The sequence below is a fragment of the Perca fluviatilis genome, chromosome 24 (assembly GCF_010015445.1).
Source record: "Perca fluviatilis chromosome 24, GENO_Pfluv_1.0, whole genome shotgun sequence".
Classification (NCBI taxonomy): domain Eukaryota; kingdom Metazoa; phylum Chordata; class Actinopteri; order Perciformes; family Percidae; genus Perca; species Perca fluviatilis.
In genome coordinates, this window is record NC_053135.1 from 6239630 (window position 1) to 6267109 (window position 27480).

General features: G+C 42.6%; 2 protein-coding genes across 4 annotated transcripts; one reads left to right on the forward strand and one right to left on the reverse strand.

Moving 5' to 3' along the window:
- Positions 1 to 221: 221 nt before the first annotated feature.
- Positions 222 to 13337, reverse strand: LOC120554607 (XK-related protein 6). Its single transcript, XM_039793613.1, has 4 exons — positions 12033 to 13337; positions 8459 to 8655; positions 7299 to 7716; positions 222 to 6478 (listed from the first exon to the last, which is right to left on the reverse strand). Exons 1-4 carry the CDS (start codon positions 12614 to 12616, stop codon positions 5974 to 5976), a joined length of 1704 nt encoding a protein of 567 aa, XP_039649547.1. The 5' UTR covers positions 12617 to 13337; the 3' UTR covers positions 222 to 5973.
- gckr (glucokinase (hexokinase 4) regulator) lies at positions 8585 to 27278 on the forward strand. Of its 3 annotated transcripts, XM_039793611.1 has the most exons (20): positions 8585 to 8671; positions 18631 to 18928; positions 19384 to 19533; positions 19871 to 19939; positions 20019 to 20087; positions 20832 to 20905; positions 21550 to 21616; positions 21824 to 21877; positions 22006 to 22100; positions 22235 to 22340; positions 22429 to 22544; positions 23118 to 23216; positions 23631 to 23728; positions 23905 to 23972; positions 25170 to 25266; positions 25338 to 25447; positions 25538 to 25615; positions 25928 to 26071; positions 26536 to 26670; positions 26755 to 27278. In XM_039793611.1, exons 2-20 carry the CDS (start codon positions 18887 to 18889, stop codon positions 26866 to 26868), a joined length of 1785 nt encoding a protein of 594 aa, XP_039649545.1. In that variant the 5' UTR covers positions 8585 to 8671; positions 18631 to 18886; the 3' UTR covers positions 26869 to 27278. The 3 variants fall into 3 exon arrangements, with proteins under 3 accessions (XP_039649545.1, XP_039649544.1, XP_039649546.1); XM_039793610.1 differs by lacking the exon at positions 8585 to 8671 and having other exon boundaries at positions 18463 to 18928; XM_039793612.1 differs by lacking the exons at positions 8585 to 8671; positions 25538 to 25615 and having other exon boundaries at positions 18463 to 18928.
- The last annotated feature ends 202 nt before the right edge of the window (positions 27279 to 27480 follow it).

The window sequence follows — 27480 nt, forward strand, 5'->3', positions numbered from 1 at the left end:
GGTAGAAACTGGTCTGAGATCAGAAACAGCTTAGTGTCTGGCCTCTAGTTCTACCAAACCATGACGAGTAATGATAATTTCACAGCTCTGGACCAAGCAAGTAAAACTTTGGCTAAAAAAAGCATATGAAGCATTACTGACACATACAGACACACACACACACACACACACACACACACACACACACACACACACACACACACACACACACACACACACACACACACACACACACACACACACACACACACACACACACACACACACACACACACACAGCCTAACCACAGGCCTCATATGCTTTGCAGACCCTGATAGTGGAACATTTATGTGTTTATCCAAACAATAAAAAGATAACTTTCTGGTTTTACTTTTCACAATCAGATCCACATTCCTTTGTAGGGAGGTTGCATCCATCCTAAAAGGTGCATTCCACCCCCACACCCCCTTTCTGACCAATTTGAACCCACCAACAGACAAACATGATAGAGGAAAATGTAAATTAAGTCCATAGAAATGACATGCACGATTACCAAATTATTATAAACAATTGCAAAAAGTAAACAAATGAAAAAAGTTTGCATTGTTGCACATTAACACTTTGTGGTTTCGGCTTTCTTCAACTCAACAGAAAAGAAAGGCAATGAAATAAGAACAAGCAACACATTAGAACAGTGATGTGGTATTTTTTTTTGTTGTAAAGGTTATCCAAGCCCAGAACCTTTCTGTCTGTAACCTTGCATAGCTGTGAATGTGTAGCCATACAATAACACTGACTGGATTTGTCTTACAGAGTGGGCCTGGCTAAGGCTATGGGTTTTTGGGTGAAGGAAGAAATTACATTTGTAGCATGCAGACTCAACTGTAGAGTGTGGATCCAAATATGAAGGGTAGTCTGAATTTAAAAAAAACAAAATGGAGATGGTAAGAAGGTATGATACCTGCAGTTGGATAATGAGGCTACAGCCGAGTCTGACTGCCACACATGAATACTTCCGTACAAAGAAGGAACTGTATTTTTTTTGGTTGTGTCAGACCTGATTTGTGTTAAACCTGATCTCTGGTTGGCTGGAGCGCTAGGTGCAAAGGGGCCATGGTTTGGGTCAAAAGGTCAGAGGTTAGCACAAGGGAGAAGCTAGTGGGACAGCTGCGCTGGAGCTCAACATAAATCTCCCTTTAACAACCCAGAAGCACATACGAAGCGGTGACTCTACATTTTAAGCCTCTGCAGTAACCACTTATTTTCCTTAGCACGTGTGCCATCAAATCTAAAACATTCATGCAAGAAATTCACGAGCACGATTAGAACAGAAAATGTTTGACTGTATTCTCTAAATGTCACATATTCTTTTTTTTTTCGTGCTAACACAGTATGCTGTTCTCCTTCGATTTCTGTGCTCTGACACGCTCTAACCCATGCTTAATGTACAGTGAATGTTCACATCCACATCAGAGTGGACCAACAAAAATCCTAAAGTCCTAAAGTTCGTCTTTAACCATGACTCGGATATCTAAAAAAATAAATAATAGTCCACCTCCAGTTCTGTCGAGCGGATAAGGCATTGTTGCTTTTATGTGTCGCTCTCAGAGACAGAAGGTGTTGCTGTTTTTATGTTCACTCTCTACTTGAGGAAACCCAGGTTGATAGAATTACACGATTCAATCAATCTGAGCGTGAAACACTCTAAACATATTTGGCTAAATTCTTCATACCACTGTCACCACGACAATACAAAACCCATCCAGCATTACTCAATAGCACCATATGAATATTGTTCCCAAATTATAAAGGGGTAAGGGATTATTGGACATTAGTGTGTGTCTGTGTGTGTGTGTGTGTGTGTGTGTGTGTGTGTGTGTGTGTGTGTGTTTAAGCGGTGAGGTAGGGACACAACCCATATTGTTAGACTACTTTTTACTGTGTACTAAGCATATCTCCATGCTGTAGAGGAAAACCATGTGTGTGTGTGTGTGTGTGTGTGTGTGTGTGTGTGTGTGTGTGTGTGTGTGTGTGTGTGTGTATATGTGTTGTGAGCATGTACACTAAGCACATCTCCTTGCGTTGGAGACTTGCATAGCTTCTGCAGGACAGGAAGAGCAGTTGCCCATTTGGACGGAGCCTTTGGCACAGCCTTGGCCGGCAACTGAAGGCAGTACTCAAGATGCACCATAGAATTTAAAGAGACAATCTGCCCTTATTGCACCATAAGTACATGTGTGTTTCATATTTGCACCATATGAAGAAGGATTAGCAACCAATTGACTCCGTAGGTTGAGCGCGTTGCACCATATGAACACCAATGCTGCTGCTTCTGTTGCGCGTTTGCACCTACTGAATCTAGCTTGCAGCAAAGTAACAGATGTTCTCTTTTTTGTTTTTAATCGGCTAGCACCACGGAAAAGTAATGTAAGCTTACTCTTTGTTCACGGTGGTCAAACTTTAAGGGATACGTCAACATTTTTGGTGTTGTAGGCTCCTTTTTCACCTGCCACATTTGGCTGAATTCTTTTTTTTAATTATTATTTTCATGATTATTTAATCAGCTGATAATTTTTTAGATCAATTGATTAATTATTTAGTCTATTACAGTGGTTCCCAACCAGGGGGTAGAGACGCCAATAAGGGTTACAAGATAAATCTTAGGGGTCGCAAGAAAAGGAAAGCAGGAAGAGAGGACATTCAATGATTTTACAATCTAAGTCTCTTTAAAGGTCTTAGGGAGTACTACTGATAAATTGCCACAAGTCAGTGTCAGTTGGGGCTGAAGACTACAAGTTTGAAAATAAAAATAGTTTGGGGGGTGTGGAGTCTAGCACCATGAGGCAATTAGCCACCATTAGCCACAACACACTTAATTCTCTGACCAAACAGTTGGTGGTCGAGTTGCATTGTGGGTAACGTAGGCGCCAGGATTTTTATAAGGAAGAAGAATATGTGTAATAAAATACACAATATGTCTGGTTCTGCTGCATCGATTTAGATTTTATCTTTATCTTGTCTATTGTGAGTCCAACAATGTTAAAAGAGTGCAAAGCTAAAGTGGTAGAGAGTACTCTTTTAGGGGATCAGAAGCCAAAAAGACAACCACTGGTCTATAACAGTTCAAAATCCCCCAAAAAAGGATTCAACATATTGGTAATGATAGAAAACAACATATCTCTCTCTCCCTCCTCTCCAACCACATTCCCTATTCCTCAGGCCTCTTCATTCATCACCAGATGCCCTTTAGACTTCCCTTCCTATCCCCATCACCTGACTGCCCCAGCCATCTACACACCTGTTCCCACTTCCCTCATCAGCCTCTCAGTTTATATACTGGCCCAGTTCCATTCATTCCCTGCCAGACCATCAAAGTTGCTTTGTTGTTTCTTGCCATTTGCTTTCAAGCTCTGATGGATCTGCTCATTTGATGACAAATTGTACTCATTGAAAACAAGCTTGCTTTCAACCTTAGTTTCAATGGCCTTTGATAAAATCATTTTTTTCCCCTACAATTTCACACACCTGCACAAGGAAAAATGAGAGGCCAAAATTGCCCCCCAAAATGTTGACGTACCCCTTTTTAACAAATGCAATATCTTTCTCGTTCACCTGCTCGATCCTCTTGGACAGCAGCTATAATAAGAAGCATGTGTGTGTTTGTGTTCATCTTTTGTAACCGCACCATCGGAAATGTCTAATGGCTGGGTTTCGCCTGCTGTACCACTGACGTGGGGCTGGAGAAAAGGTAGGACGGCAAAAACTCTTTCACTACCTTGCAAACACTCGCAACACGGTGTTAGGTGGCCCGCTGATGGCGTGTCGACGGGCTGATGACTGATATCTCGCCTAATTTGTTGTCGCCTGCCAACCTAACAGCTTGGATTAAAGGGATAAACAAACCAAAAAATAATGAGCCATACATCACAGCTCAGCCGTGGGTGGATTTGGAGGAGTTGGTATTGGATTCGTTACAGGAGGAGACCAGTCATTGAGAGGGTTGTGACGATTAAAGTCCAAAACTGTTTTATATCAGCTTCAGTGGCAGCACCCTGTTAGTGAGGGATCAACATGATTTAGAAATCACACACAGGGAAATGTAGTAGTAGACGTAGACAAAAATAATTGCAAAATGCATTCGCTCTTTTAGTTGAAAATTTTGAGACGATTTCTCATTTTTGCAAGGTAAACCGACGGAATAGCTAAAGAAAATCTAACCCACAGCATAACAGAACATGATGGAGATGAACTGTTGGAGCCCTAAACGGCATACACATATAGAAAATCAGTGTGAACAGCATGCTCTGCTTTAAGTTCCTTCTTGTATTCGCTGATATTTATGATATAACCATACAGCAGACAGTTAACACTTATTCCACTAACATGGGCGTTTATCTATAAGATGATGGTGCCACTGTGTTTTTGATTCTTCTGTTTGACTTTACAATTTTGGAGATGGAAAGAGATTGGCACATAGACTAGTGTACATGTTTAGCAACAAGAACTGTAGCATTAAAATCATCCATCTGTCCTCAGTAGATCTTCAGCTCTAGCTTCATGCTAACACCTAAGCATACAAGGTGTTGAGTGAGAGAAAGGGACTACATTAGACAGGCCTCTTACCAATAAGAAATGTGTTTTGAGCATATGGCCTGTAGATTTGTAATGTTTACAAATCCCCATAACCGATGTAGCTAGTTTTGTTTTGAAGTATATTTCAGACAGGAAACTAATTCTTCCAATGCACATTGTCATTTTGGCACAGTAATCTTTTAGTTGCACATTGGCAGCCATTCAGAAGGTATTGGGTCTTATTTTGAGCTGCTACAACTTCTCGTGTTCTCACTTTTAGAGTTAATGTCGCAGCTGTCACCGAACACAGTGTATGCTTAATTGTTGGCATGCTTAGAGAAATACTTTGACATTTTGGGAAATATGCTTATTGGCTTTCTGGCTGAGAGTTAGATGAGAGGATTGATACCAGTATTTCATCTCTCCTTTCTTTAACTTTGAACGTAGACAGGCTAGCATCTAACCTAAGCTAATCTACTCCTGGCTCTAGCTCCAAATTTAGTGTATAGACACGAGAGAGAAAGATCTTCTCATCTAACTCAGGCAAGAAAAGGAATATGTGTCATTTCCCAAAATGTGAAACTATTCCTGTAGCGCAAACTTTAAGTGAAATTGTTTGAGTGCTCATTAAATACCATACCCTCTCTGTCTCCATCTTTCCCATCATGCTCCGCTACTCTCCCTGGTAACCTTGTCAACCAACCCCCAAAACCGATGTGTCCAACTGCTTTGTCCCCAGTCGGCAACAACGTAACGGTACATAAAAAACATCCTTTCTGTACATAGAAAATATATACACTACCTTTTGACAAGACTAACGACAACACATTCACGAACTCCTTATTAAAAGTGACGTTTGTTCTTTCTTTGTGTCACTTCTTTTTATTCTACTGAAACCCGTGAAAGAGTGCGCGAACGTAAACGGCATGCGGTGGTCAAAGACTCCGAAGTAAAACTGCGCTCATTTTTCAATATTTTGTTTTTTCTTCACTGCGGAGAGCAAACGTGTGATATTAAATCGATGAGAACAGATGACGAGTGATCAGAGGAGTTGGAAAGATAGAGGAGAGAAAGAGATGGACTCGCGCTGAAGCAGCTTGTTGAGTCATGGCCATGGGACTCACAGGTTGTAGGTGCCCGCAAGGAATGTGTGTGTGTGTGTGTGTGTGTGTGTGTGTGTGTGTGTGTGTGTGTGTGTGTGTGTGTGTGTGTGCGTGCGCGCATTAAAAGTGTGACAGATTGCTTTTGTGTATATGTGCTTACATCAAGTGTGACGTTGTGTGGTGTGAGAATGTGTTTCTAAATCTGAACATCCATGTATACATACATGTCTTTTTTATGGTGTGTATGTGCTTAGCTGTAGTGATGTTGTGTGTGTGTGTGTGTGTGTGTGTGTGTGTGTGTGTGTGTGTGTGTGTGTGTCAGAGTGAGGACTCATACTGCAACAGTTCATACAGCAGGGGTCCGTCACGGTAGCGGATGCCCACAGCGGCTGGCGTTATGTACTGCAGGATGTTTATAGTCCTCCGCAGGCGCCTGTCTACGTAGTGGGCGTCCCATGCTGGATAACGCTTCCTGGGCATGTCGATCTTTATCAGGGGGCCCTCTGGCTTGGAGGTGATGGGCGCCGACCTCACCTGGAAGACGGGAAGACACGTCTCGGCCACATCCTCTTCCGTCTGTGACTTGGTCATGTGGGCAGGGGTGGGTGGGGCGGTGGGCGGGGCTGACGGGGGGAGGGGGAGACCCCAGAGCAGCTGGGCGCAGCAGGACGAGGCAGGGCTCGGTTGGAGGTGGGCGGTGGCAGGGTGCAGGAAGCCGTAGTACAACAGCATGACCAGGACGCCGCCAGCGAACGTCAGGTAGACGCCGCACAGCGCTGGGACAGCGTAGGAGTCAGTCAACGCTGGGTCCCTGTAGGCGTACCTGCAGAATGGGGTTTAATTTAATGTGAGTGTGTGCATGTGCACTTAAGCGTGTGTGCTCTGTGTAGACTAGAGTGCATATTGTTGCTGTCAGGCGGAAACCTTGTATGTCCAAAATTGTTAATGAAAAAGGCGATTTTGAAAACATTTTATTGAGCTATTCACCTTGTCACTGTTTACCTTCAACTCTGCTGTGTGCGGCACACAATATGTTTTTTCCCACTATGGCCACACCAAGATCCTTCAATAGCTACTATTGGCCAGGCGCCCATGCTTACGCAAGGCAACGTAACCTGATTTGTACAGGTCCTATCCCCTGACCAATCAGCTATCCTTACCTTAACCACTCGAGGTGAAATGCCTAACCCCAACCAATCAAGCTGCTTCGTAGGGCGGGTCTTGGCGTGGCCATGGTGTGATTTGTAATTTTGCATGCGGAGTGGCGTTATGACGTCTTGCCAACAATTTGAGGATCCAATGGAGTTACGAGATTTAGTCAGGAGCTCTTTTTAATACTTTTCATTGGTTAAATATGTGTGAAACCCACAGACAGATGTAAAGGGTGATCAATAGCATTGATTTATTAAAAGAAATTTAAAAAGACAAAATATGGGGGTATGAGGTTTCCACCCAACAGCGACGGTATACCTACATTCTGTGTTTTAGCCAATTCCTCCCTGCACTGGCTTTTTATCAAGAGTTTGATTTAAAATTTTATTTTACCCCCGCCTTTCTTTCTAATTTTGATTAAACATGACAGTAGTTGCATCCAGGTTCAGATTGCAAGGAAATGCCAATGTAGCTACTTCGGTTTAACTCACCACAGCCCAGTGAGGATGGTGTTCTCGGCCAACACCACGATGTAGTAGGTCACCATTCTGTACCGCGTCCGGCCCTCCTTCACGTTAAACCAGCAGAAGATGTAGACGATGCCAACCACCATGTTGAAGAGCACCTCCTCCCACTTGGACATACAGAAGTCGGTGCCTCCGTGCACCACCCAGAAGGCCATGGCGCACCAGTGAACAACTACAAAGATGCCGAAGTAGATGTGGAAGAGGGAGGCGAAGAGGGCAAGCGAGAGGACGCGGGACGAGATGGTGAAGAGGCGCCAGAAGAGGTGCAGCAGCGCCCCGCGGTAGCTCATGCTGCGCTGGTCGTCACGAGAATCTCGCAGCAGTTTGTGGTAGGAGGCCAGAACCCAGGCGAGAGACAAGAGGGAGCCCAGGGAGGAGATGCCTACAGAGAGAGTCACAGGAGAGTCACAGGAGGCGAAAAAAAGAACAGAGGCGGATGATGATGTGGATGCATATTTTTTTCTCTGAGTGAATCAATCAGAACAAAGTAGAAACAAGGTTTCCAGGTTCGTGAAACAAAAAGTACATGGGCACAAGATTATTATGAGTCAATGGGGGCGTTATGTGTAATCATGTGAGCACATCCTTAAGTAAGAAGTAATGTGTGACACGACAGAAACATTTAGTAATCACGCCTATGAGTCTGAAATATGAAGTTATTTTTAATGTCCCAGCTGCTGTGCGCATCCACCCCCTGCACTGCACTAGTCACATATTTGCATTAGAATAGTACAAGTAGAATGTGTCCCAAAACTCCAGAGTGATAGAGATGAATAACACCAGTGGGTGGCCGCCTAGATGATACATTTCATGGATGAATAAGGAAGAGGAGGCTGATGGAGTTTGGCTAGCACATCGCCCTGACACCTGTGATTGTGCCTTCTTTCTAGGACTTCCTGAACAAAAAAATCACTGTGAAAATCCAAATGTAGCACCATTTGCAGCCACAAATTACTGAGCATGATGTGTGCAAATTGCCAATTACTGTGTGTGCAGCTGTGGATTTGTATGTGCTTTGTGGGCTCCATGAAACCATGGTGTTATGTTTGTTAATGTGGCATGTAGCTGTTGTTAGTCTGAAGAACTGAAGTCAGTCCATCCGGTGTAGTCCGTGCTCCACCTACACTGCAGCGTCTCGGCTCGGTTCTCCTGGATCATGATGCAGAGCTGCAGGACCAGCTGAGGTGCAGACTCCAGGAAAGTCTCCAGCAGCCGCAGCATGTTGACGTCTGCGTACTCGAACATCATGGCCCAGTACCAGCGCCGCTGGTGCTCCTTCTGCCGACGCGACATGATGCCCAGGTACAGCGTCCTGATGTACCTGCAGGGGGTCAGAGGTAAGATTAATAAAATAAAAACACTATACATTTTTTGAGCCTCTTTTGTTTTTATCCTCAATGCCATTTTTGGATTATTTCCTTTCTCACTAATTCTGTGTTTTGCCTGCTTGTAACTTTTGTTTTAAAAAGATCACTGATTCTACTACTATCATTAATCCTTCATAAAATAATCTGATAGATTAACTTCACCTGATAAACAGCAATGCAAAATGGGTTTGAAACGATTAGTTGATTAGTCGATCGTTGCTTTTCGTCATCATATATGATAGTTACCTGAAAATCTTTTGGTTTGGCATATTTGTTGGATAAAAAAAAGAAATTTTAATATCTTACCTCTATAAATTATAGCCATTGGCTATAGCCAGGGGCCATTTTCACTATTTTCAGGAAAACTCATTATTTAATGATAGCAATAGTCAATAGTTGTAGCCCTAATGCACATGGTACAGTGACAGATATCTAGATGATCATGAATTGACAAATATCAGAAATATCATGTGAATGCAACATTCTGAGCAACAGAATTAAAAGTCATGACCTATAGCCCTACTGAACTACTAAAAATATGTTTAGGTTGGTCTGATTGTTGTTAGAACCTCTTTATGAACAAACAGCCATGACAAAATTCTGATCCATACATACTGAGTGAATTTCAAATGTGCACAACTACAGTACATGTGGGTGGGATGTAGGCAGTGATTTCAATTAAAATACCTAAGGGCACTTACAAAGTTTGTGTGTGTGTGTGTGTGTGTGTGTGTGTGTGTGTGTGTGTGTGTGTGTGTGTGTATGTACGTGTATGCAAATGTACTCTAACGATATCCTCCTGCTTCCCTGTGAGTAAATACTGCTACTATTATACATTCATGGGTGTCATAGCGTGTGTGCATGTGTTCCTACATTATGCATGACTCTGCATGTACGGCTATTACAGCCATCTGCTTTGAAACATACAAGCTTAATTCACAAAACATAAATCATGCACCATCCATAGGAACATGGCTACATGTGCATGCACACCACTTTATGTTCACATCAGGTCTGGCTTAATGCAGATGCCGGGATTGAGCAGGCACATGGGCTACCAGTCATGGGAGGGCTTCTGGCAAATTAACGATCTAGTGGCACAGCAAGATAGAGGAAAGTGGTCTGATAAGTAAGTTTTACCATCTACAAAACTGACCGTTAACAGGGTTGACTGGTTATGGGCATACAGTATGCTGACAATTTCTAGAATTTTCACTGCATTGTTAATGTTTTTTTCCTTTTTTCCTTTTGTAGAGATAATACACATGGGCTTGCTTTGCTGTGCTGTATGCTATTGAATTGAAGAGTGAAAGTTATCCACCCTGACATCCTGTGTTTTGATGGACACTCTGGGGTGAGGGCCATCTCATATATCCCAACCTATCCTTATTATCCTATTCTTCAAATATGTTAATGCTTCTAAACAAACCATTTTTAAGCCAAATTAATGGATTATGTAGCTTTACAATAAGATACAAACAGCAAAATGCTGTTTGTCCTTGACTCAAGAACAATGAAGGATAAATATGAGGCACAATTTCTTTGGCTTTTTTCAAATCTGTAAACAGGAAGTCCTTGCATTTACGTTCAGGTTAAGGATTGAGGCTTTACTGTGCAGTGAGGCAGGTGGCCCTGAGAGCCACTTAATGCCTTAACACAGAGGGATACCAACCATATGTATTGTACCGCATTCAGAAGATCTTCCACCCCTCCACCCTACCCGCACCACTCTCACTCCCTCTTATCTCTCTCTGCTTTCACTCTTTTCTACTCCCCTCCCCCCATTTACACATTGTGTATGTGCAACCTTTTCTTCCTCCTCCTTCTCCTTCCCCACCCCTACTTCACTCCACAGCCTCTCCATCTCTAAGCGATCTGTCTCAATCAGGCCCTACCATTTCCTCAGCTACAAACATCCCCACCCCCTCCCCTTCTTCATTCTCCTGCCCCTCCACTTCCTCCAGGTGGGAGAGTCCATTCTGCTGGCTGAGGGGGTGATTACTGGGTGGGGTGCATGGAGGTAGAGTCTATGTGTGTGTGTCTGTAAGTATGTGTGTGTAAGGGTTGATTTAACCCTACAACCACAGAGAGGCCAAAGCAGATGAGCTGAGTAGCACAACAGGATGTAAACACACTCACACACACAATCATCACTCTTCCTGCTGCTCACCCGGCTTGAGGCAAGTGGACACCATTAAGGAGTCTTCTTGGAGAGAGGGGGAGGGAATGGGAGTGAACACTGTCCTTGCATAGAGGGCTAGGAGGCTGGAGACAAGCTAGCACACATAAGAGCCTACAGTTGCAATACTGTGTGTGTGTGTGTGTGTGTGTGTGTGTGTGTGTGTGTGTGTGTGTGTGTGTGTGTGTGTGTGTGTGTGTGTGTGTGCGTGTGTGTGCATAGGAGCAAAAGGGTCCATGTGTGTTTCTGTTTTTTCCCGGCAGTGCTTTTAGCACTACAATTAGCACCTACCCTTGGCCGTGTGTGTGTGTATGTGTATGTGAGAGAGAGAGAGAGAGAGACAGAGAGAGAGAGAGAGAGAGAGAGAGAGAGAGAGAGGGAGATGTGTTGCCAGAAACACAGATGCTTTTCCTCTTTGTACTCTCCATGCATGCTGACTCTCATGGGAAGGGCCATGACACCGTTTTTCCACTGGTCACACACACGCTGACACAGACACATGAGCACACACGCACATGTGCATACACAATTGTGCACACACACACAGCCCTGATTTCTCTGTTCTTCAACTAAAGTAAAGGACTCCGACTGAGACGCTGTCCATGGTGCTGAAAATATTTTCAGCACCATGGACAGCGTCTCAGTCGGCCCTTAAAACACGCTGTGGATGTCTCTAATATATTATCTTTAGTTAATATACCAGAGCTATGGAGTGTGAAAGTCACATTCTTCGAAAGTGGGATCAAATTGTCTCTCTCTCTGTCTGTCTTTCTGTGTCCCTCTCACTGCCTGACTGTCTCTCTTAATATATGTCTGTCATTCCCAGATATTAAGTGAAGTGCTGGGGAGGCCTTTCCCTGTTTTTCTCTTACTCTTCCTCTGCCTGTCACTGTGAAATGGGCTTAGCTTTCTTCTAGCTACATTGAGTAGACATGCCACTCTACTCATTAGCAACATTAAGTGTGTGTGTGTGTGTGTGTGTGTGTGTGTGTGTGTGTGTGTGTGTGTGTGTGTGTGTGTGTGTGTGTGTGTGTGTAAGAAACACATGCCAATAAAGTCCCTTTGAATTAAATTGGGAGATAAAGGGAGGGAGTGTGGTGACAGGTTAGGATCAAGTGTGTGTTGTTGTTGTTTGTGCCCCCCCCACCCTACCTCCACACTTGTCCCAGCTGGAGGATGTGTATGGTGGCCTGCCACAGCCAGATGGTGGCCAGCTGCAGGCGGTCCCTGCCGGGATAAAGGCACCCCAGAGCCACCGCGCCCCGCTTGGTCAGCCCCTCCACTTCGCCGAGCCCCCCGCCGGTGTAGTCCTGCACGAACCAGCGGAAACTCAGAATCTGGACCAGCACAGACGGCACCAGCACGAAGAAGAGAGTGAGGCCGAACCAGAGGTAGTCCTGTCTCTGATAGTAGTCCATCGCCAGGCACAGATCCGTGCCAACGTCCCAGAAGAAGACGAGGAGGGCGAGGATGATCCAGAGGCAGTCCAGCCACAGCTGCTCCCGGGGCGGGCAGTGAGTCTCCCGGATGCCGACCCCTCCGATAGGCTGGCCCCCGCCGAGCAGAGAGCCGAGGCAGGCTGAGCGGCAGCCCCAGTAGCAAGCGGAGGTGCGGCAGCACTGACAGATGTGGATCGCGGCAGAGTCCATCGGCTCCTCGCCGTCAACATCGTACAGCTGGGCGAACCCGCCGCCGCACCCGACACCGGCACCGCCGCCGTCCGACTGCGCGGCCATGTTCCCCTTCCCGCTCCTGCCCTCCTGCGAAATGCACGACAACCGCACCGTTGTGCTTTCTCGTGGGGCGCGGACACCACGTCACTTCCCAGATACCTGCTGTCCCCTTCCCTCTCGCGCCGCGGCGACTGCTGTGTCTCTTTCCCGCTTGGGGCGCGAGGAGCCATCAGCGCCAGCGGCCGCGCGACGGCGGCTCCCCTTCTTCCTCGTCCAGTAGAGACACAGCCACCGGGCGCTCGCGAGCAGCAGTGGAATCCTTTCCTGTTCTAGTCCAGCAACCCTGCATCATCCCGTCCTGCGCGCGCGCGGTCATCTAGGGCAACGGGAGGCTATGACGTAATGCATCTCCTGCTGCTCTTAAGACGTAGACTACTGAGAATGTGGATGCGTGTGTGTGTGTGTGTGTGTGTGTGTGTGTGTGTGTGTGTGTGTGTGTGTGTGTGTGTGTGTGTGTGTGAGTGTGTGTGTGTGTGTGTGTGGGCGCGCACCGGACACCAGACCAGTCTCTCAAACCACGACTCGTGCTACTACAAGTCTTCCTGTTCAGTCAACCGGTGGACCCCCGACTCCTGCCTTTCATCCCGAACGCACTCAGGCTGCAGGTACCCGGCATCCGCTGCAGCCTATATCCGCTCCTTTCCGCAGCTCCAGCCCTCTGCAGCTCCAGATTCCCCGATCTTCACTTCTCTCTCACTCCGCCCTCTACCGGATAAGAACCTCAACCCCGAATTCACATCTGCACGCGGGCATGCGCACGTGCACGCGCATTCAAATGTTTTTGGTTTTACAATACTCTGTAGCCTATAGGAGCAGTGAAATCAGTTTCCTCCTTCTAAAAGATCAGGACAAATGAGATTCCCACCATGTGGCATTTATCACTCCATCAATCATCATCCTTTCCTCTATCCATCCCCTCTTTTCATATTCCCCTCCACCCATCGCTTATTCTGCACTTCCCACCTCTCTCTTTCTCCCTCACACTCTCCATCCACCCACCCCATCATTCCCTAAAGTGGGCTTACTGCCCTGTGGCTCTGCCAGCCTAATCAGCCATAACATAATGTGTGTTTTGTGTGTGTGATCCCTGCTTGCCTAGCAGGGAGATATAGAGGCGAGGATTTAGGAATGTGAGAAACTGGGATGGACACTGTGTGTGTGTGAGAGAAACTAGTAGGGACTGAGGGAGCTGGAAAGCTAAGAGGCCGTGGATAGAAAAGAGGGATGGATTTAGGAATTAGAGGAGGGATGAAAGGAGTGATGTGAGAGAAACAGAGAGAGCAAAAGAGAGAAGATTATTCAAGCTGAAGCTGTTCCAAAGCATGACAAGATTGACAGGAAGAATGCATGAGAGAGGATGACTGGAAGATTTAGGGAAGCCATTTTTGAGGGATTGAGCCATAAAAAAAGAGATGAAGAGAGAAGGAAAGATGATTTACTTAATAGTAAGGGAAGAAAAGAAAAGCCTGATAAATGGCATGAAGGAAAAACAAAAGAAGTGGATTTAGGAGTTTTTAGGAGTGGAAGGGCGGACTAAATAAGGATTTTGTAAGAATGATGAATGATTGTGTGATTCCTTTTGTAAAAACGTATTCAGTAATGTCATTTAATGGAAGTAGAAATACATTTAGCACAGGCTACATCACAAACGTGCATGCTCAGCCGCCCTCTCACAAGCGTGCTCTCACACACACACACACACACACACACACACACACACACACACACACACACACACACACACACACACACACACATGCTTCATTTATTTTTACTAAATGCACACAAACTCAGAAATATGCAAGCATGCACTGCATATCTTAATGGCACACACACACTTGCTCCTCGTTCTCAGAAGCACGTTTCTGTGCAAGCACTTGCACTTTCTCTCTATCTCTCTGTCCACTGGAGATTAGCCTCTCTGTTGTCATGACGACTGTGGCTGTGCGGCTGAAAGACAGGGAGAGGGAGTCAATGGTTGTATATGTGCCTGTGTGTGTGTGTGTGTGTGTGTGTGTTTGTTTGTGTGTGAGACAATTAGAGTGAGTGACATCATTAACACTTGAACTAATGGCTAATTACACCAAATATTTCAAGAATGCAGAGAAATATACCCTGCAGAGGCATATGTATGGTAGATGTTTGACACTACTGTCCACAACTGACTATATGTATCGCTTTTCATGAATAAATTTTCATGTCACATCTACATTCCTAGTAAACAAATTGAAACTTTTTTCCTGTTTTATTGAAAGTATGAGGCTCAATATGCACTCTTGATAAACAGTAATGGAAAAAAAACGTGTAATATACAATTAATGTATGAAAATAATGTATATGCAATAAAAACAACCATCTTTTTGTGAAGGTTGCAGCTGCAGTCTCTCCCCTAATCCAAATTAATTATAAAAAAGCCAGAGGACTTGAGATCAAATACTTCCTGCGTGTTGATGTCCTGAACAGCACGGGCTGTTTAAGACAGAAGTAGGCAGTGTCAGCAGCTCCTGCAAACCTCAAAACATCAGAACAATGATCTTGTTCTGAAATGAATGGAACCAGACAGGCACAAAATGACAGTTTTAATCTGGCAGCGAATGACTGTGAGGACAAAGCGAGATAAGAGCACCACAAATATGCTGAAATGTGCTACAAGGGCTTTGTGGAAAAGTCCTGAGTTTCAGTTTATTAACAAACCCTACCAGCCTGTCATCATTCAGAGACTAATTATGGGAGATTAGGGAATTAGGGGAGCACAAAAAAAAATGTTGGCAAAATACAACCAAAACACAAGGTTAACTGGAGCTTTATTTGGCTTATTTTGCTGAATAGAGATACCACAGTTAAATATAATGTGAGCACAGTAGGGAGGACACAGATTACTTCCAACCGCTAAATAGAGTATGACAGTGGTGGACAAGGCATTCAGAATCAGTAGTAATCCCACGATGTAAGTTCTTTTTTTTTTTACAAAAGTAAAAGTAAGTGGGGTTTTCATAGCAATTTTCCTTCCATGTTTTTCCTTTCTTTATTGTTTTTCTTCATACCTTCATCCCCACTTACATGCAAACAGACTAAAGCTATAAAAATGTTTATTTATATATATATATATTCGAATTAATTACATACTCTGTGATTAATTAATCGAAATTAATCGCATACATAATTAACGGTGCCTGAACCGATACTTTTTAAGAAAGTAAAAAAAGAAAAGAAAAAAGAAGGGTACTAAACAACAGTCGGTGACATTAAAGAAGGGCTTGTTTATTGCTAAGGCCATATGGTCAAAATTAAATGATTTGATAATAATCTATAACAATAACAATAACTTATTTCACTAGTAAATTGCTGTTGAACGACAAAAACAACTACCAGATGGGAAAAGGACATTTACAATAACTTCAAATGCACCACGAGACAGCTGTAGTTTACCAGTTTCATTGAACGCACCGTCTGTGTTGTTTTTCGACGGCAGCTGCAGATTGCTAGCCTAGAAATCTAGACGCACCCTAGTGGCAGCTGGCTTGTCAGGCTAGCAGATTGTTACATACCGGTGTTGAATCCTCTACAGTAAAACACAGTCAAACTTTACACCGTTTAGCGTTAGCTGTCAGCATTTTAACAGTGTTTAATCCAGCTACTAGCTAGCGGTAGGCTAACGTTAGCTGCTGTCGAGTATAGTGTTAACTAGCGTCACGTGCAGCGATGTTTGTGTTGCCTGTATCGTCCGTTTCAGAGCATCAGAGAGAAGAGCAGACATATCAGTGGCAGCAGATTTCGGTAGCCAGGGTTGGCAGGAAGAAGTAAAAATTAGCTAAATGTTCCAATCAATGATCCAGGCAGCACATTTTCGTCTCTCTCCTTCATTTTACAGTCGAATTTGTGGCTAGAATGGCTCCGGGTCAAACGTCAATATGGAATGGATTAATCTGCGTTATTTTTTTTAACGCGTTATTTTTTGTCAGATTAATTAATCGAAATTAACGCGTTATTTTCACAGCCCTAATATATATATTAAAAAAATAACGCGTTAATAATAACGCTAATTATATATATAAAGTGAAGAATCTGAGATATCAGTGATCAAACGAGTTGGTTTGGAGTTGACTTAGAGTCAGACAAGAATTAGGCTACTGCAGAGCTCATAACAGTTTTTGACAAAAACAATTCTGACCGTCTTTTCCCTTTGCACCCTGAATGAACCATTTCCTGTTCCAGGGTTTTAAGGCTGATTATGAGAAGAGCTACTTAAGTGGTGATGACTTTCTCGCTCCTTTGGGGAGGAGAATTAGGAATTAGAAACTTAGAACTGCGGCTTGCTCTAAATCGAAGGACCTTTCATGGTTTGGTGCCAAATTCAATGTGCAGTGCGGCGCTGCAGCAGGTTTTGAATAAGTCGAGACACAAGGAACACAAGGGTCCACTCAGGTCAGGAATTTATTATTTATGAAGAGCTACATAGATTGAATCGGTTGTATTTGAAAGGTACCTAAACACAGTTCCTGAGAAGCAAAATGAACAAGACACTTGCTCCAGATGTTGTTGATCAGAGTGTGCTGCTGCATCATTCAGTGAGGACGGAGACACAGAGGCTGAGCAGTGGGCTCGATAAAGGCAGATATTTACATTTTAAATGGCTTGTTAGATTTCTGTAAAAGTCAAAACAAGGAAAACAATGTATATCTACTGATATTGCCTGAACATAAAAGCATAGAGTAGATATACAGAGGCTCAATCCTCGACACAGTGGTGGCAGGTTCAGTTCCGACCTGCGGCACTTTTCTGCATGTCACTCCCCCTCTCTCTCATGTCTAAACTGTCCTATCCAATAAAGGCCTAAAATGCCCCAAAACATAAAAAAAAAAAAAAGCATATTATGACATGTCTGTGTTGATGCAGCACTCCATCCTGGCTTTGACTTATCACTCAGCTCTACGCAGGTGTGGTGTTGGAGTGACTCAGAGAGGTTAACACCAAATGTACTTCAGATGTCTAATACTCAGCGTGAGCTAGTAATGAGTAGGAGGCTATACACATGCGTCACACTAATCTCTGACCTTTCCAGCGTACATCTATATGAAATGTATTTTGTGTAAAAGAAAAAAAAAGACGTGACAGGGAGTTATATATAAATTGTGTGGAGAAATAATATTAGTCTTTGTTGATGGAACATGAAAAATGTCAGATGCTGTGTCACTGACAGCAATTAGCCGGCAGTTATGACAGACAGTGGTGGGAGTTTGGAGGAGTGAGGCACGCTGCAGCAAACAGTTTCTGAAAGCGATGAAATGTTAGACTCCACAATCTGCTGGGGTGTAAATATTTTTGCCCTGCTGAGAATTAGTTGGATCTTTTGTACACTCTGGAGCTGAAAGCATGTTTGAGAAGGATGGATGCACATTCACTGTTTGAGTTTTTTTGTGAGGCAGTGCGGATGATATTCTTTGAAGTGCTCATATTATTCTTTTTGGCTTTTTCCCTTTCCTTTATTGTGTTATATATCTTTTGTTTGTGCATGTTATATAGCCCAAAGTCCACCCCAAAGGGACTTACCATCTTCCAGAGAAAACACTGTTCACAAACTGCTCCAAACAGCTCTATTGTAGTCCAGCCTTTACTTCCATGACGAACGTGCGTCACTTTGTAACACGTTATAATGCTCGCCTAGCTGCTAGCGCGGACACCCTCATACTCTGCTTCTGACTGGCTAGTAGTCCTTACCTAGGTACTGCACATGTGTGACTCCTAAAAAAGATGGTACAGAAGTGTGATGCCTCACTCTGTAGCTAAAACAGAGAGCTCAGCACACAGGGTGAAAAGAGGAGCTGCAGCAATGTGCAGTACAACACAAATATGAGGTTTCTTTTAATTAAATACAATTATGAACCTGAAAATGACCATAATATGAGCACTTTAAAAAGAATTCTGTTGCTGACTTTGATCTCTGTGTTCCAAATCTTTTTGCGGTGGTACATTTTAAGTGACTGCAGTTTCTTTCTTTCATGTTTCCTATAAAATAGTTGCAAGAATGAACCCTGGCTGCTATGAATCCACAGATATTCTGTGCATTTGTGTTGGTGTGCGACAGAGGAAACCATAGTAGGCTACTTCCTTTCACTCCTCAGTCACAAAGGTCCTTAAGTGAACTTTGTCACCACAGATAAAGCCAAGCACTTTGTGGTTTTCATTTCACATCCTGTGACTGACAAAAAGGAAACTGGCTGCATGGACGGACATTTCTTGTGACAAACTGTTTTTGGCAGAAAAGGACAGACGATGGCGGAATCTGCCTGTCTATCCACAATGCATGAATGGGAGGTGAGTTGACCCACATATTTCCTTTCTTGCTGCATAGAGAAAACTAATATAACTGTCATGCTGTACGCTAAATATGAAGCAATACGACCGGAAACTGGTCAGCTTAGCTAGCATAAAGACTGGAGTTAGGCTAGCTGTTTCATACATTTCCCATCTTTAAGATAACCTGATGCTTTCTCTAGCTTAGCATAGAGAGTGGCATTAATCTTCTCATCTCTCAGCAAGAAAGCAAACAAATGTATGTCACAAAAATATCAAACTATTACTCCAAATGAAGCTTTATTATCATTATCTCCTGCTTGTCATAAAAAACATAAACGAACATTCAAAGAAATTTATTTTAATATGTAGTTTCAATTTACATTTGACTAATTCTTGGATTGGCTGGTAGAACAGTGTTTGAATGCAGCAAATAAGTTGAATTATTCGTAAAATTGACATTTTATGCTTCTCAGTCCCCAGATTATGAACCGTCACTTCCTGTTTCAGAGAAGTCCAACCCCCTGACCCGTGACATCGACCGGGCTTCAGCCAATGGTATTGTGAGGATGTTGCAGGCCTGTGATGCCCAGATGTTTCAGGAAGAGACAGGAGCCACCTACCAGGTACGCGTTATAATGGATCCCATGTAACTTTTAGGCAAGTCCCACCATATGGAGCAGGCCGATTGGTTGGGGTTAGGCATTGGCCTCGAGTGGTTAAGGTTAGGATAACCGATTGGTCAGGGGATAGGACCTGAACAAATCGGGCTACGTTACCTAGCGTTACCAAGCATGGACGCCTGGCCAATAGTAGTGTGTGAATGCTATTGAAGGGCGGGTCTTGCCTAGAAGTTGCGTGGGTTCCATAATAACAGGTGATAAACAATGAGTAGCCTGTTACAAAACTTTATTCTGAAAATTTTCTTTTAAGGAAGTGATTTATTTAAATTGTCATTTATAGAGGCTTTTGAGTAAACAAGTGGTGGAAACATTGATGGAGGTTGCTAAGAAGGTGGAGCGCATTCTCAAGGTATGTACTCTCTGACTGTCTGTATTTCTGTTGCTCAGTCAGGTACGTTGTTAAAGCCTGTCTTGTGTTTCTTTCACAGGATCCTCGGGACAGTGTCGTCGTACTGAGTGGTTGTGGAACTTCTGGTCGACTGGCTTTCCTCATCACGGTAAAAGCTGTCCTGAATGTCACGGTTGCGATTTTCTATTATAGTTTTCCCTGTTAAATTGTGTTAATTTATTCCCCGTTTCCTTGTTTACTGTCTCTTGTGTTCTCTGTTGCGTTTTACCCTGTTTTCATCCTTGTGTATGTTTTATGCTTCAGTTTCCTGTTTTATTTTGTAGTCTGATTTCTCCCATGTCATGTCTTGTTTAACTTCCTGCCTTGTGTTTTCCCGCCTTTGTGATTGTCTTCCCTGATGTGTTTCGCCTGTTCCTGAGCCCTCATGTCACCTGTCCCTTTTTTCACCCTTGTTACCCTTGTATTTAGTCTCTGTGTTGTCGTTGTCTGTTGTCAGATCATTGTAGTGTAGTGTGTGTGTGTGTGTGTGTGTGTGTGTGTGTGTGTGTGTGTGTGTGTGTGTGTGTGTGTGTGTGTGTGTGTGTGTGTGTGTGTATTTCTACCCTGGTTGTCTCAGTGTTCCACTTTATTTTGATTCTAGTCTTTTGGCTTCCTCAACATTTTTTGGAACTATTTTTTCTCTGCTTACTTCAGGACTCTTTTTGTTGTAACCTTTTTTATTTATGAAATCTTTGAACTTAACACTGCCCCGTCGTCTCTGCATTTTTGGGTCGGCCATTTCTCTAAATCCTGACACTGAAATGTGATTTAACCCACTGCACGCCCGGAAGCAAACAACTTCTTTCAAGAATGAAAAGTGATGACTTCCTGTGTTGTGTGATTGTGTTGTTAGTCGACTTTTAACAGAGCGCTGAGGGAGCTGAACCAGAGTTCAGTTTATTCGTACATCATTGCAGGAGGAGACAGGTATGCTGGGGTTTTTGTTACATTGAATAAGAAACATGCTTCAAACATACATGTAACTTTTTAACACACTCTTCCACTTAAAAATTAAAACGTAAATTGTATGTAATAAAACTAATTTAGCTTTATTCTATGGTGGCTAATGTTAGCTAATGTAAGCAAGAAAACCTTTACTACATTATTGAGGCAGTTCCTGATTTTATAATCTTTCTTGTGCCACTGCTACACTATGTTTTAGCATTTAAACATTTAAAACAATCCGTGTTTATATACAAATAAATACAAACAAACAAATACACTGTGTTTATTAAAATTCTATCTATGACATACTAAACATATTGTAATAATGGCACAAGCAAAGAAGAGTTATAACGTCAGCAAACTAATTCAGTTATATCAGTGATAATCAGAAATATCTAGTTAGCTTACGTTAGCTAACATTAGCCACCATAGCTACTGGTCATACCAGACCAAATAAAGCTGTAGCAGCCAAATTCCTGAGGGTAACTAGGTAAACAAGGGAGTGTTTTATGGCTCATGAATTCATCTTTTCATTTGTAAGACGAAGAATGTGTTATTTGTACTTTTAAAAGTGACTTACTTTTTTAATATGTTAAAATACTCTGTCTTTCTCTCACTTTCCACAGGGCTCTGTTATCCTCTCAAGAAGCGCCTGAAGATGACCCCAAACAGGGCATGCTCAGTCTAAAGAAGGTCAGGGATAGTGTGTGTGTGTGTGTGTGTGTGTGTGTGTGTGTGTGTGTGTGTGTGTGTGTGTGTGTGTGTGTGTGTGTGTGTGTGTGTGTGTGTGTGTGTGTGTGTGTGTGTGTGTGTGTGTGTGTGTGTGTGTGTGTGTGTGTGAAGATGTTTTTTTAAAGCAAAACATGCATTTGACCACTCCATGTTTTTGGCACCCTGCAGGTCTGTGAGGGAAAGAAGCGGGTCTTGTTCATTGGTATTTCCTGTGGACTATCTGTAAGCCACTCTAATTGGCCAGAATCTGAATTCAGTGTTGGGACAGAATGTTAATTTATGAGTCAGGACCTCGCAAACATGCATACAACTTAAGCTAGTTTGTGTACATTTGATTTTCGGCTGCTTAGGCTCCATTTGTGGCGGGTCAGCTGGACCTCTGCCTGCAGCACCCTGAGGTCTACACTCCTGTACTGGTTGGCTTCAATCCTACACATCAGGCTAGGTGTGTGATTGTGTGTACTTCACTATTATTCCTTCAACATTATGAGGTTGGTAAATCGGGGATAATTTTCTATGAAATGTCCATTCTGATTTAAAAAATAAAGCTTATTTAACATCCAAAATAACAATGTGTAGGGATGAGTCCATTCCAGGCTGCACGTTCACATTTCACAGTGTGGCGCAAAGGATGCAGGAGCTTACCAAAAGTCAAAAGGCTTTCCTCATCAACCCAGCGGTTGGGGTAAGAACTTCTACTTGTACTCTTGTGTGATTCAAGAGAGCAGTGTGTCTATACTTTGGCCAGTAACTGTGTGTGTGAATGTGTTCAGCCGGAGGCCATCAGTGGCTCCTCCAGGATGAAAGGAGGCAGTGCCACTAAGATTCTCCTGGAGGTTATCCTGTCTGCTGCTCATGCTGCCACCTTCACAAACAACAACACGTACAAGTAAGCATGCATCTAAAAGACTCTAAATGATCTCAGGCTTTGTCTTCATTTACCTGAATATCTTGGTGTAGTTGATGTACTTATACACACATCTGGACAGTATATGCTGACTAGAGAGACTCTTAAGATCTTAGAGGGACTCTAAGATTATAATGAAACTCCATCTTACACACTTTTGGTCCTCTAGTCTCCAACTCTGTACTAGGGTTGCTCAATTATGGAAAAAAATCATAATTACAATTATTTTTGGTCAATATTGAAATCCCGATTATTTAACACGATTACTCATAGACTTAATCAGTAAAAGAGTTAGACAAAATCAACAGTGAAAACGCCTTGAACTGTGAAATTTCCCTTACTACTTTTCCCGTTTTCTTACTTTTTTCCCCCACTCAGAACACAAGACAAAATAAGAGTTTTACTTGCAAAACGTAATGTTACATGTACATAAACGTAATGTACATAATGTTTTTCTCGATTACATTGTTTTTTGCGATCAAAATTTGATGAATAGCACAGCCCTACTATGCACAACACAGCAGTTGTTAGCTCCTTTGTGTTTCTTTCCAACAGGGGCATCCTGCAGCACATGAGAGCATACGAGAAAACTCTGGATGTCACTTTTGCTCAGAAAGAGGGGATAAGTGCTCTGTTGGAGGCAGCTGGAAAGAGGTGAAAAACCCTGTCTTACACCTTTTACTGTAACCTTTGTATTTTATTTAACAAGGCAAACAGACTCTTTCTGATTCAGATCAGCATCCTGGCTCTCTTAAGCTGCCAGTTTGCTAGTGGTTCATCAAAACAGCTCACAAAAACACTGAAATAAAGAAATAGTTAAAACACTCAAAACCCAGTAAAGTGTATTTGTTGCAAGGTTGAAATGCATTGAATCTCTGCATTGAATAATGACATCCACAGGTAGAGAAAATGACCATGCTGGCAACCCACACAGATGCTCATTTAACAGACAGTACTGCAGACATTTCAAATGTATAAGATGATATAATTTGTGTTTTAAGCAATACAAACTATTCTGCAAAGATTTGACCTATTTGGAACCAAACTATCTGCTACTCTGTGTTTCAGTTTGCAGTGTGGTAGGCGTGTGTGTTACCTGGGATGGGGCTCCCTGGCCACGCTGGGCCTCATTGACGCCAGCGAGTGTATCCCCACGTTTGGAGCAGGTGAGAGGAGTGTGATGCACTCATTAGCAGCAAACTTCATTTGCACCTGAATTAACACTTTTTCTGGGAGATTATACTGTGCAAAATCACGCATGAAAGTGTGAATACACCAAAACTCTGTGTGTGTGTGTGTGTGTGTGTGTGTGTGTGTGTTTGTGTTTGTGTTTGTGTGTAAGACTATGAAGATGTTCGGGGCTTCATCAGCGGAGGATACAGAGAGCTAAACAACAATGAGGGTCCACTGGTATGTGAAAGGAAACAATGGAATAACATCATTTAAACAAAAGAGAAAAATTAGAATGAATGAACAAGTAAATATTGGGTAACACTTTACTTGAAGGTATCTACATAAGAGTGACATGACACTGTCATGAATGACACAGTCATGACACATGAACCCTAACCCTAACCCTAACTTGTCATGACAAAAAGCGAATGAGACTTACTAAATGAAGCGTTATGTCCTAAACATTTATGACTTGTTAATAATGTTTATGACACGTTCATGACAGTGTCATGTCACTCTTATGTAGATACAGTCAAATAAAGTGTAACCACATATTGTAAACAAAGTACGATGCCACTGTACAGGAGATTGAACATTTTTCTGAACTACACTCTTGCTGTCAGTACAGTACACGCTGACTCTAAACATGGAGATTTCTGTTCCGGCTTGTCTGTGGGTGTTCAACAAGTCTGAGAAATCCTTATAAGGCCTTACAAAATATGAATATGACTGAAAGCCAGTAAAATCCAATTACCGTAAGTGAAATCCAGCTCTTATTTTGCAGCGTGTAATGACACATCTGTCTCTGCTGTGTCTGACTTGTAGATTAACCCAGAGCAGGATTAACATGAAATACATCCTGTACCTGCTTTATGAAACCCAGTAGGACTTGTCTGTTTTCAATTAATCTGCTTTAATCTTTTGATTATACTGCTGGGTGGTCTTCATTCAATCAAGGGCTACTACTTGAATTTGCAAGTGCTATTTATATCCACCTTGTGGATTGAGATTTTCTTTTTAAATGTATTATTATTATTATTATTATTATTATTATTATTATTTACTATTTTAAAAGTTATAATGTTTAAGATTTCAGTTCTGACAACACTTGTGGTAATGCTGAGAACTTCTTAATAATACAACTCCCAGAGTTCAGTTTGTATGTGCATGTGTCATTTCCTGTGCATCCATTGTGCACGTGCACACTATTTCAGCACAGGAATGACTCCGCCACTGACAATGTAAATTATGTTACATAAAGGAAACAAATGATACCAGCCATAAAAAGCTTTAAAAAAGTGGGTTTAATATGAAAATCTTGATAATTTTAACTTAAAGCCCTATAATTAAACATGCCCTATAATTAAACATGAAAAATACATGGCGTCTACTTAAGGAGATTTTTGGACATATAACGTTTTTACTTTCTTGTAGGGTCCTGACTTTTGCATAGCACATGAGGATTTTTTGCATCTAGTTCTGCCCTTTCTCAATGACCAGGACATCGTTCTTCTTATCTACACACACTCCGGTGAGATATCTTTCTCATGTTTGGATTCTGTCCCAAATCAACACGTGGGTCTTGACGGTTTCTCTCCGCAGACGATGTCAGTGAAGTGGCGAAGTTGGCGCGCAGAGTGAGAGAGAAGACGTCCAACCTCCACGCTGTTTATCATCGGGTTGATGGAGACACTGCAGCTGCTGTACAACAAGTATCTATCTGTCTATCTCTCTGTCTCTCTGTCTGTCCGTCTGTCCATTCATCCATCTGATAAAGTCTGCATGTTCTTTTTTTTTTGCAGGAGGACATCAATAAGCTGTGTTTATCCTCATTAAAAATCACTTGGTCATCACCTGCTTCAGGGATCTTAGCACACCTGGTGCTGCACACACACACACACACACACACACACACACACACACACATTGATTCGGTGACTCACTGGAGCATGATAAATAACTGTTTTTCCTCATTTACTCTATTTTTCTTTGTCCCCCATCCTCCTTCAAGAGTTTTTTTCAAAACTATAAAAACTAATTTAGTCTTTATTGATTTTCAGTTTTTCTTATTCCTCGTGTTCTATAGGTCTTATTTTAGATGATGTTATTATTTTTGTATGCATTGTTTCCTTTCAGTCTAGATTATGTAACTGCAGAGAAGAAGAAAAAAATCAATTCCGCCTCTCTCTCAGCAGTGGGAGCTGTCCACTAAGCTGCTGCTGAACACTGTGAGCACCGGCGCTCACGTCTTAAAGGGGAAGATTTACCAGAACTACATGATCGACGTGCAGGTCACCAACAGCAAACTCTACTGCCGAGCCACACGTTTACTCCAGGTATATGCAATGACACCATTCATGGCCGATCAACAGGATTTAAACCTGACAACTCCACCAAAATAAAATGCTGTTGGGGCTCCTTTTGCCCCTGTGTTCCTATCTAGGACAGTGCACACACAGCACAAAAAATGATGGCAGCTTAATTATATATTTTGCAAAGAGACCTCCTATAATGAACACTGTCTGACCCCAGGTTTTCTGTGTGTCAGTCTGTTTGTGGTAATGTGATGACACACAGCGTTATATTGTACTCTCATGGTGCGTTTCCCTAAATAAACTGAAACAATTCAGGTTTTAGATTTCCATTTTGACCCAGGTTCTCTCCCATAGATAGAGCCACAAGCTTATGTAATAATGCAGGACATGTCTCAATTGATATTGTTATTTAGTGGTGTAAAAAAGTAATCCCAGACAGAAGAATCAGTAGATTTTGGCGCTAAATTAGAGCTGTCTCCTTCCAGAAGCTGTCTGGCTGTCCTGAGTCCCAGTGTGAGGAAGCTCTCTTGAAGACCATCTACCGTGTGGACAAGCTGACGGCGGACATTACATCCTCCGACATCGCCACGCACACACTCACTGCCAGAAACAGGACCAAGGTGAGGAGACTGTAGGGTGCATAAAGCACTGGAGGAATGTATGGTGGTGGCTGGCTGTATTATGTCTTTTCTCTCTGTGTGAAGGTGGTCCCTCTGGCTTTGGTCTGTTTGCTGACCGGTTGCTCTCTCATGGAGGCAGAGACTCATTTGGAGCAACAGCCAATCGTAAGGGAGGCTGTGGAGGCGTGCCTGTCATAACTGACATGGCATGATGTCATCGTCAAGTCCCTACACAAATACACTTCATTCATGTATTCAATCAATCCTGTATTTCCCCTCTACAGTGAGGTGACAGGTCAGCAGATCAGCTGATCCCTGCTATATTTAGTGTAATTATGACAGTTAAATTAAAAGTCATGCTTTGTTGGTTATTGCTTTGATTATGAGCTAATATTGACTACGCTGAAAATAGTTTGGATTTTGTCACCTGCACCATGCAACACCATGTTATAACACTAAGGGGCAGACTTGACACCTCAACACAAGCATAATAACCTGCAAATGTGCTGTCAATTTCTACTGTTCTGAGAAGAGACAGTGTTTTGAAAAAAATTTGTTTCAAATATGTAGATACAAGATGTTAGAATATAGTGTGCACAATCAAATCAGGAAAATATAGTAATAACTATTCAATTTTAGGCACCTTTTCAGTGAACAGCAAACACAAAAATCTGTGTTTTCCTGATTGGTTATATAATAATCATACAAATACAGTGCATTGCATAACTGAATTACGTTATAAACTGTTAAAAATGTAAACTGGAGTGATGTTTATTGTTTCACTGACATTTTCACCCTGTGTGCTGTAAC

Bases quoted from the DNA above. Each gene is read 5' to 3' on its own strand.
- gckr (XM_039793611.1), top strand. From the start codon at position 18,887: ATGGCGGAATCTGCCTGTCTATCCACAATGCATGAATGGGAG. The intron at 23,973-25,169 runs GTATGTGAAAGG...ACTTTCTTGTAG, and splicing joins ACAACAATGAGGGTCCACTG to GGTCCTGACTTTTGCATAGC. The intron at 25,616-25,927 runs GTGCTGCACACA...CCTCTCTCTCAG, and splicing joins CAGGGATCTTAGCACACCTG to CAGTGGGAGCTGTCCACTAA.
- LOC120554607 (XM_039793613.1), bottom strand. From the start codon at position 12,616: ATGGCCGCGCAGTCGGACGGCGGCGGTGCCGGTGTCGGGTGCGGCGGC. The intron at 8,656-12,032 runs GTAGGGTGGGGG...GACCCCCTGCAG, and splicing joins CAGCTGGGACAAGTGTGGAG to GTACATCAGGACGCTGTACC. The intron at 7,717-8,458 runs GTAGGTGGAGCA...CTCTCTCTGTAG, and splicing joins CCGAGCCGAGACGCTGCAGT to GCATCTCCTCCCTGGGCTCC.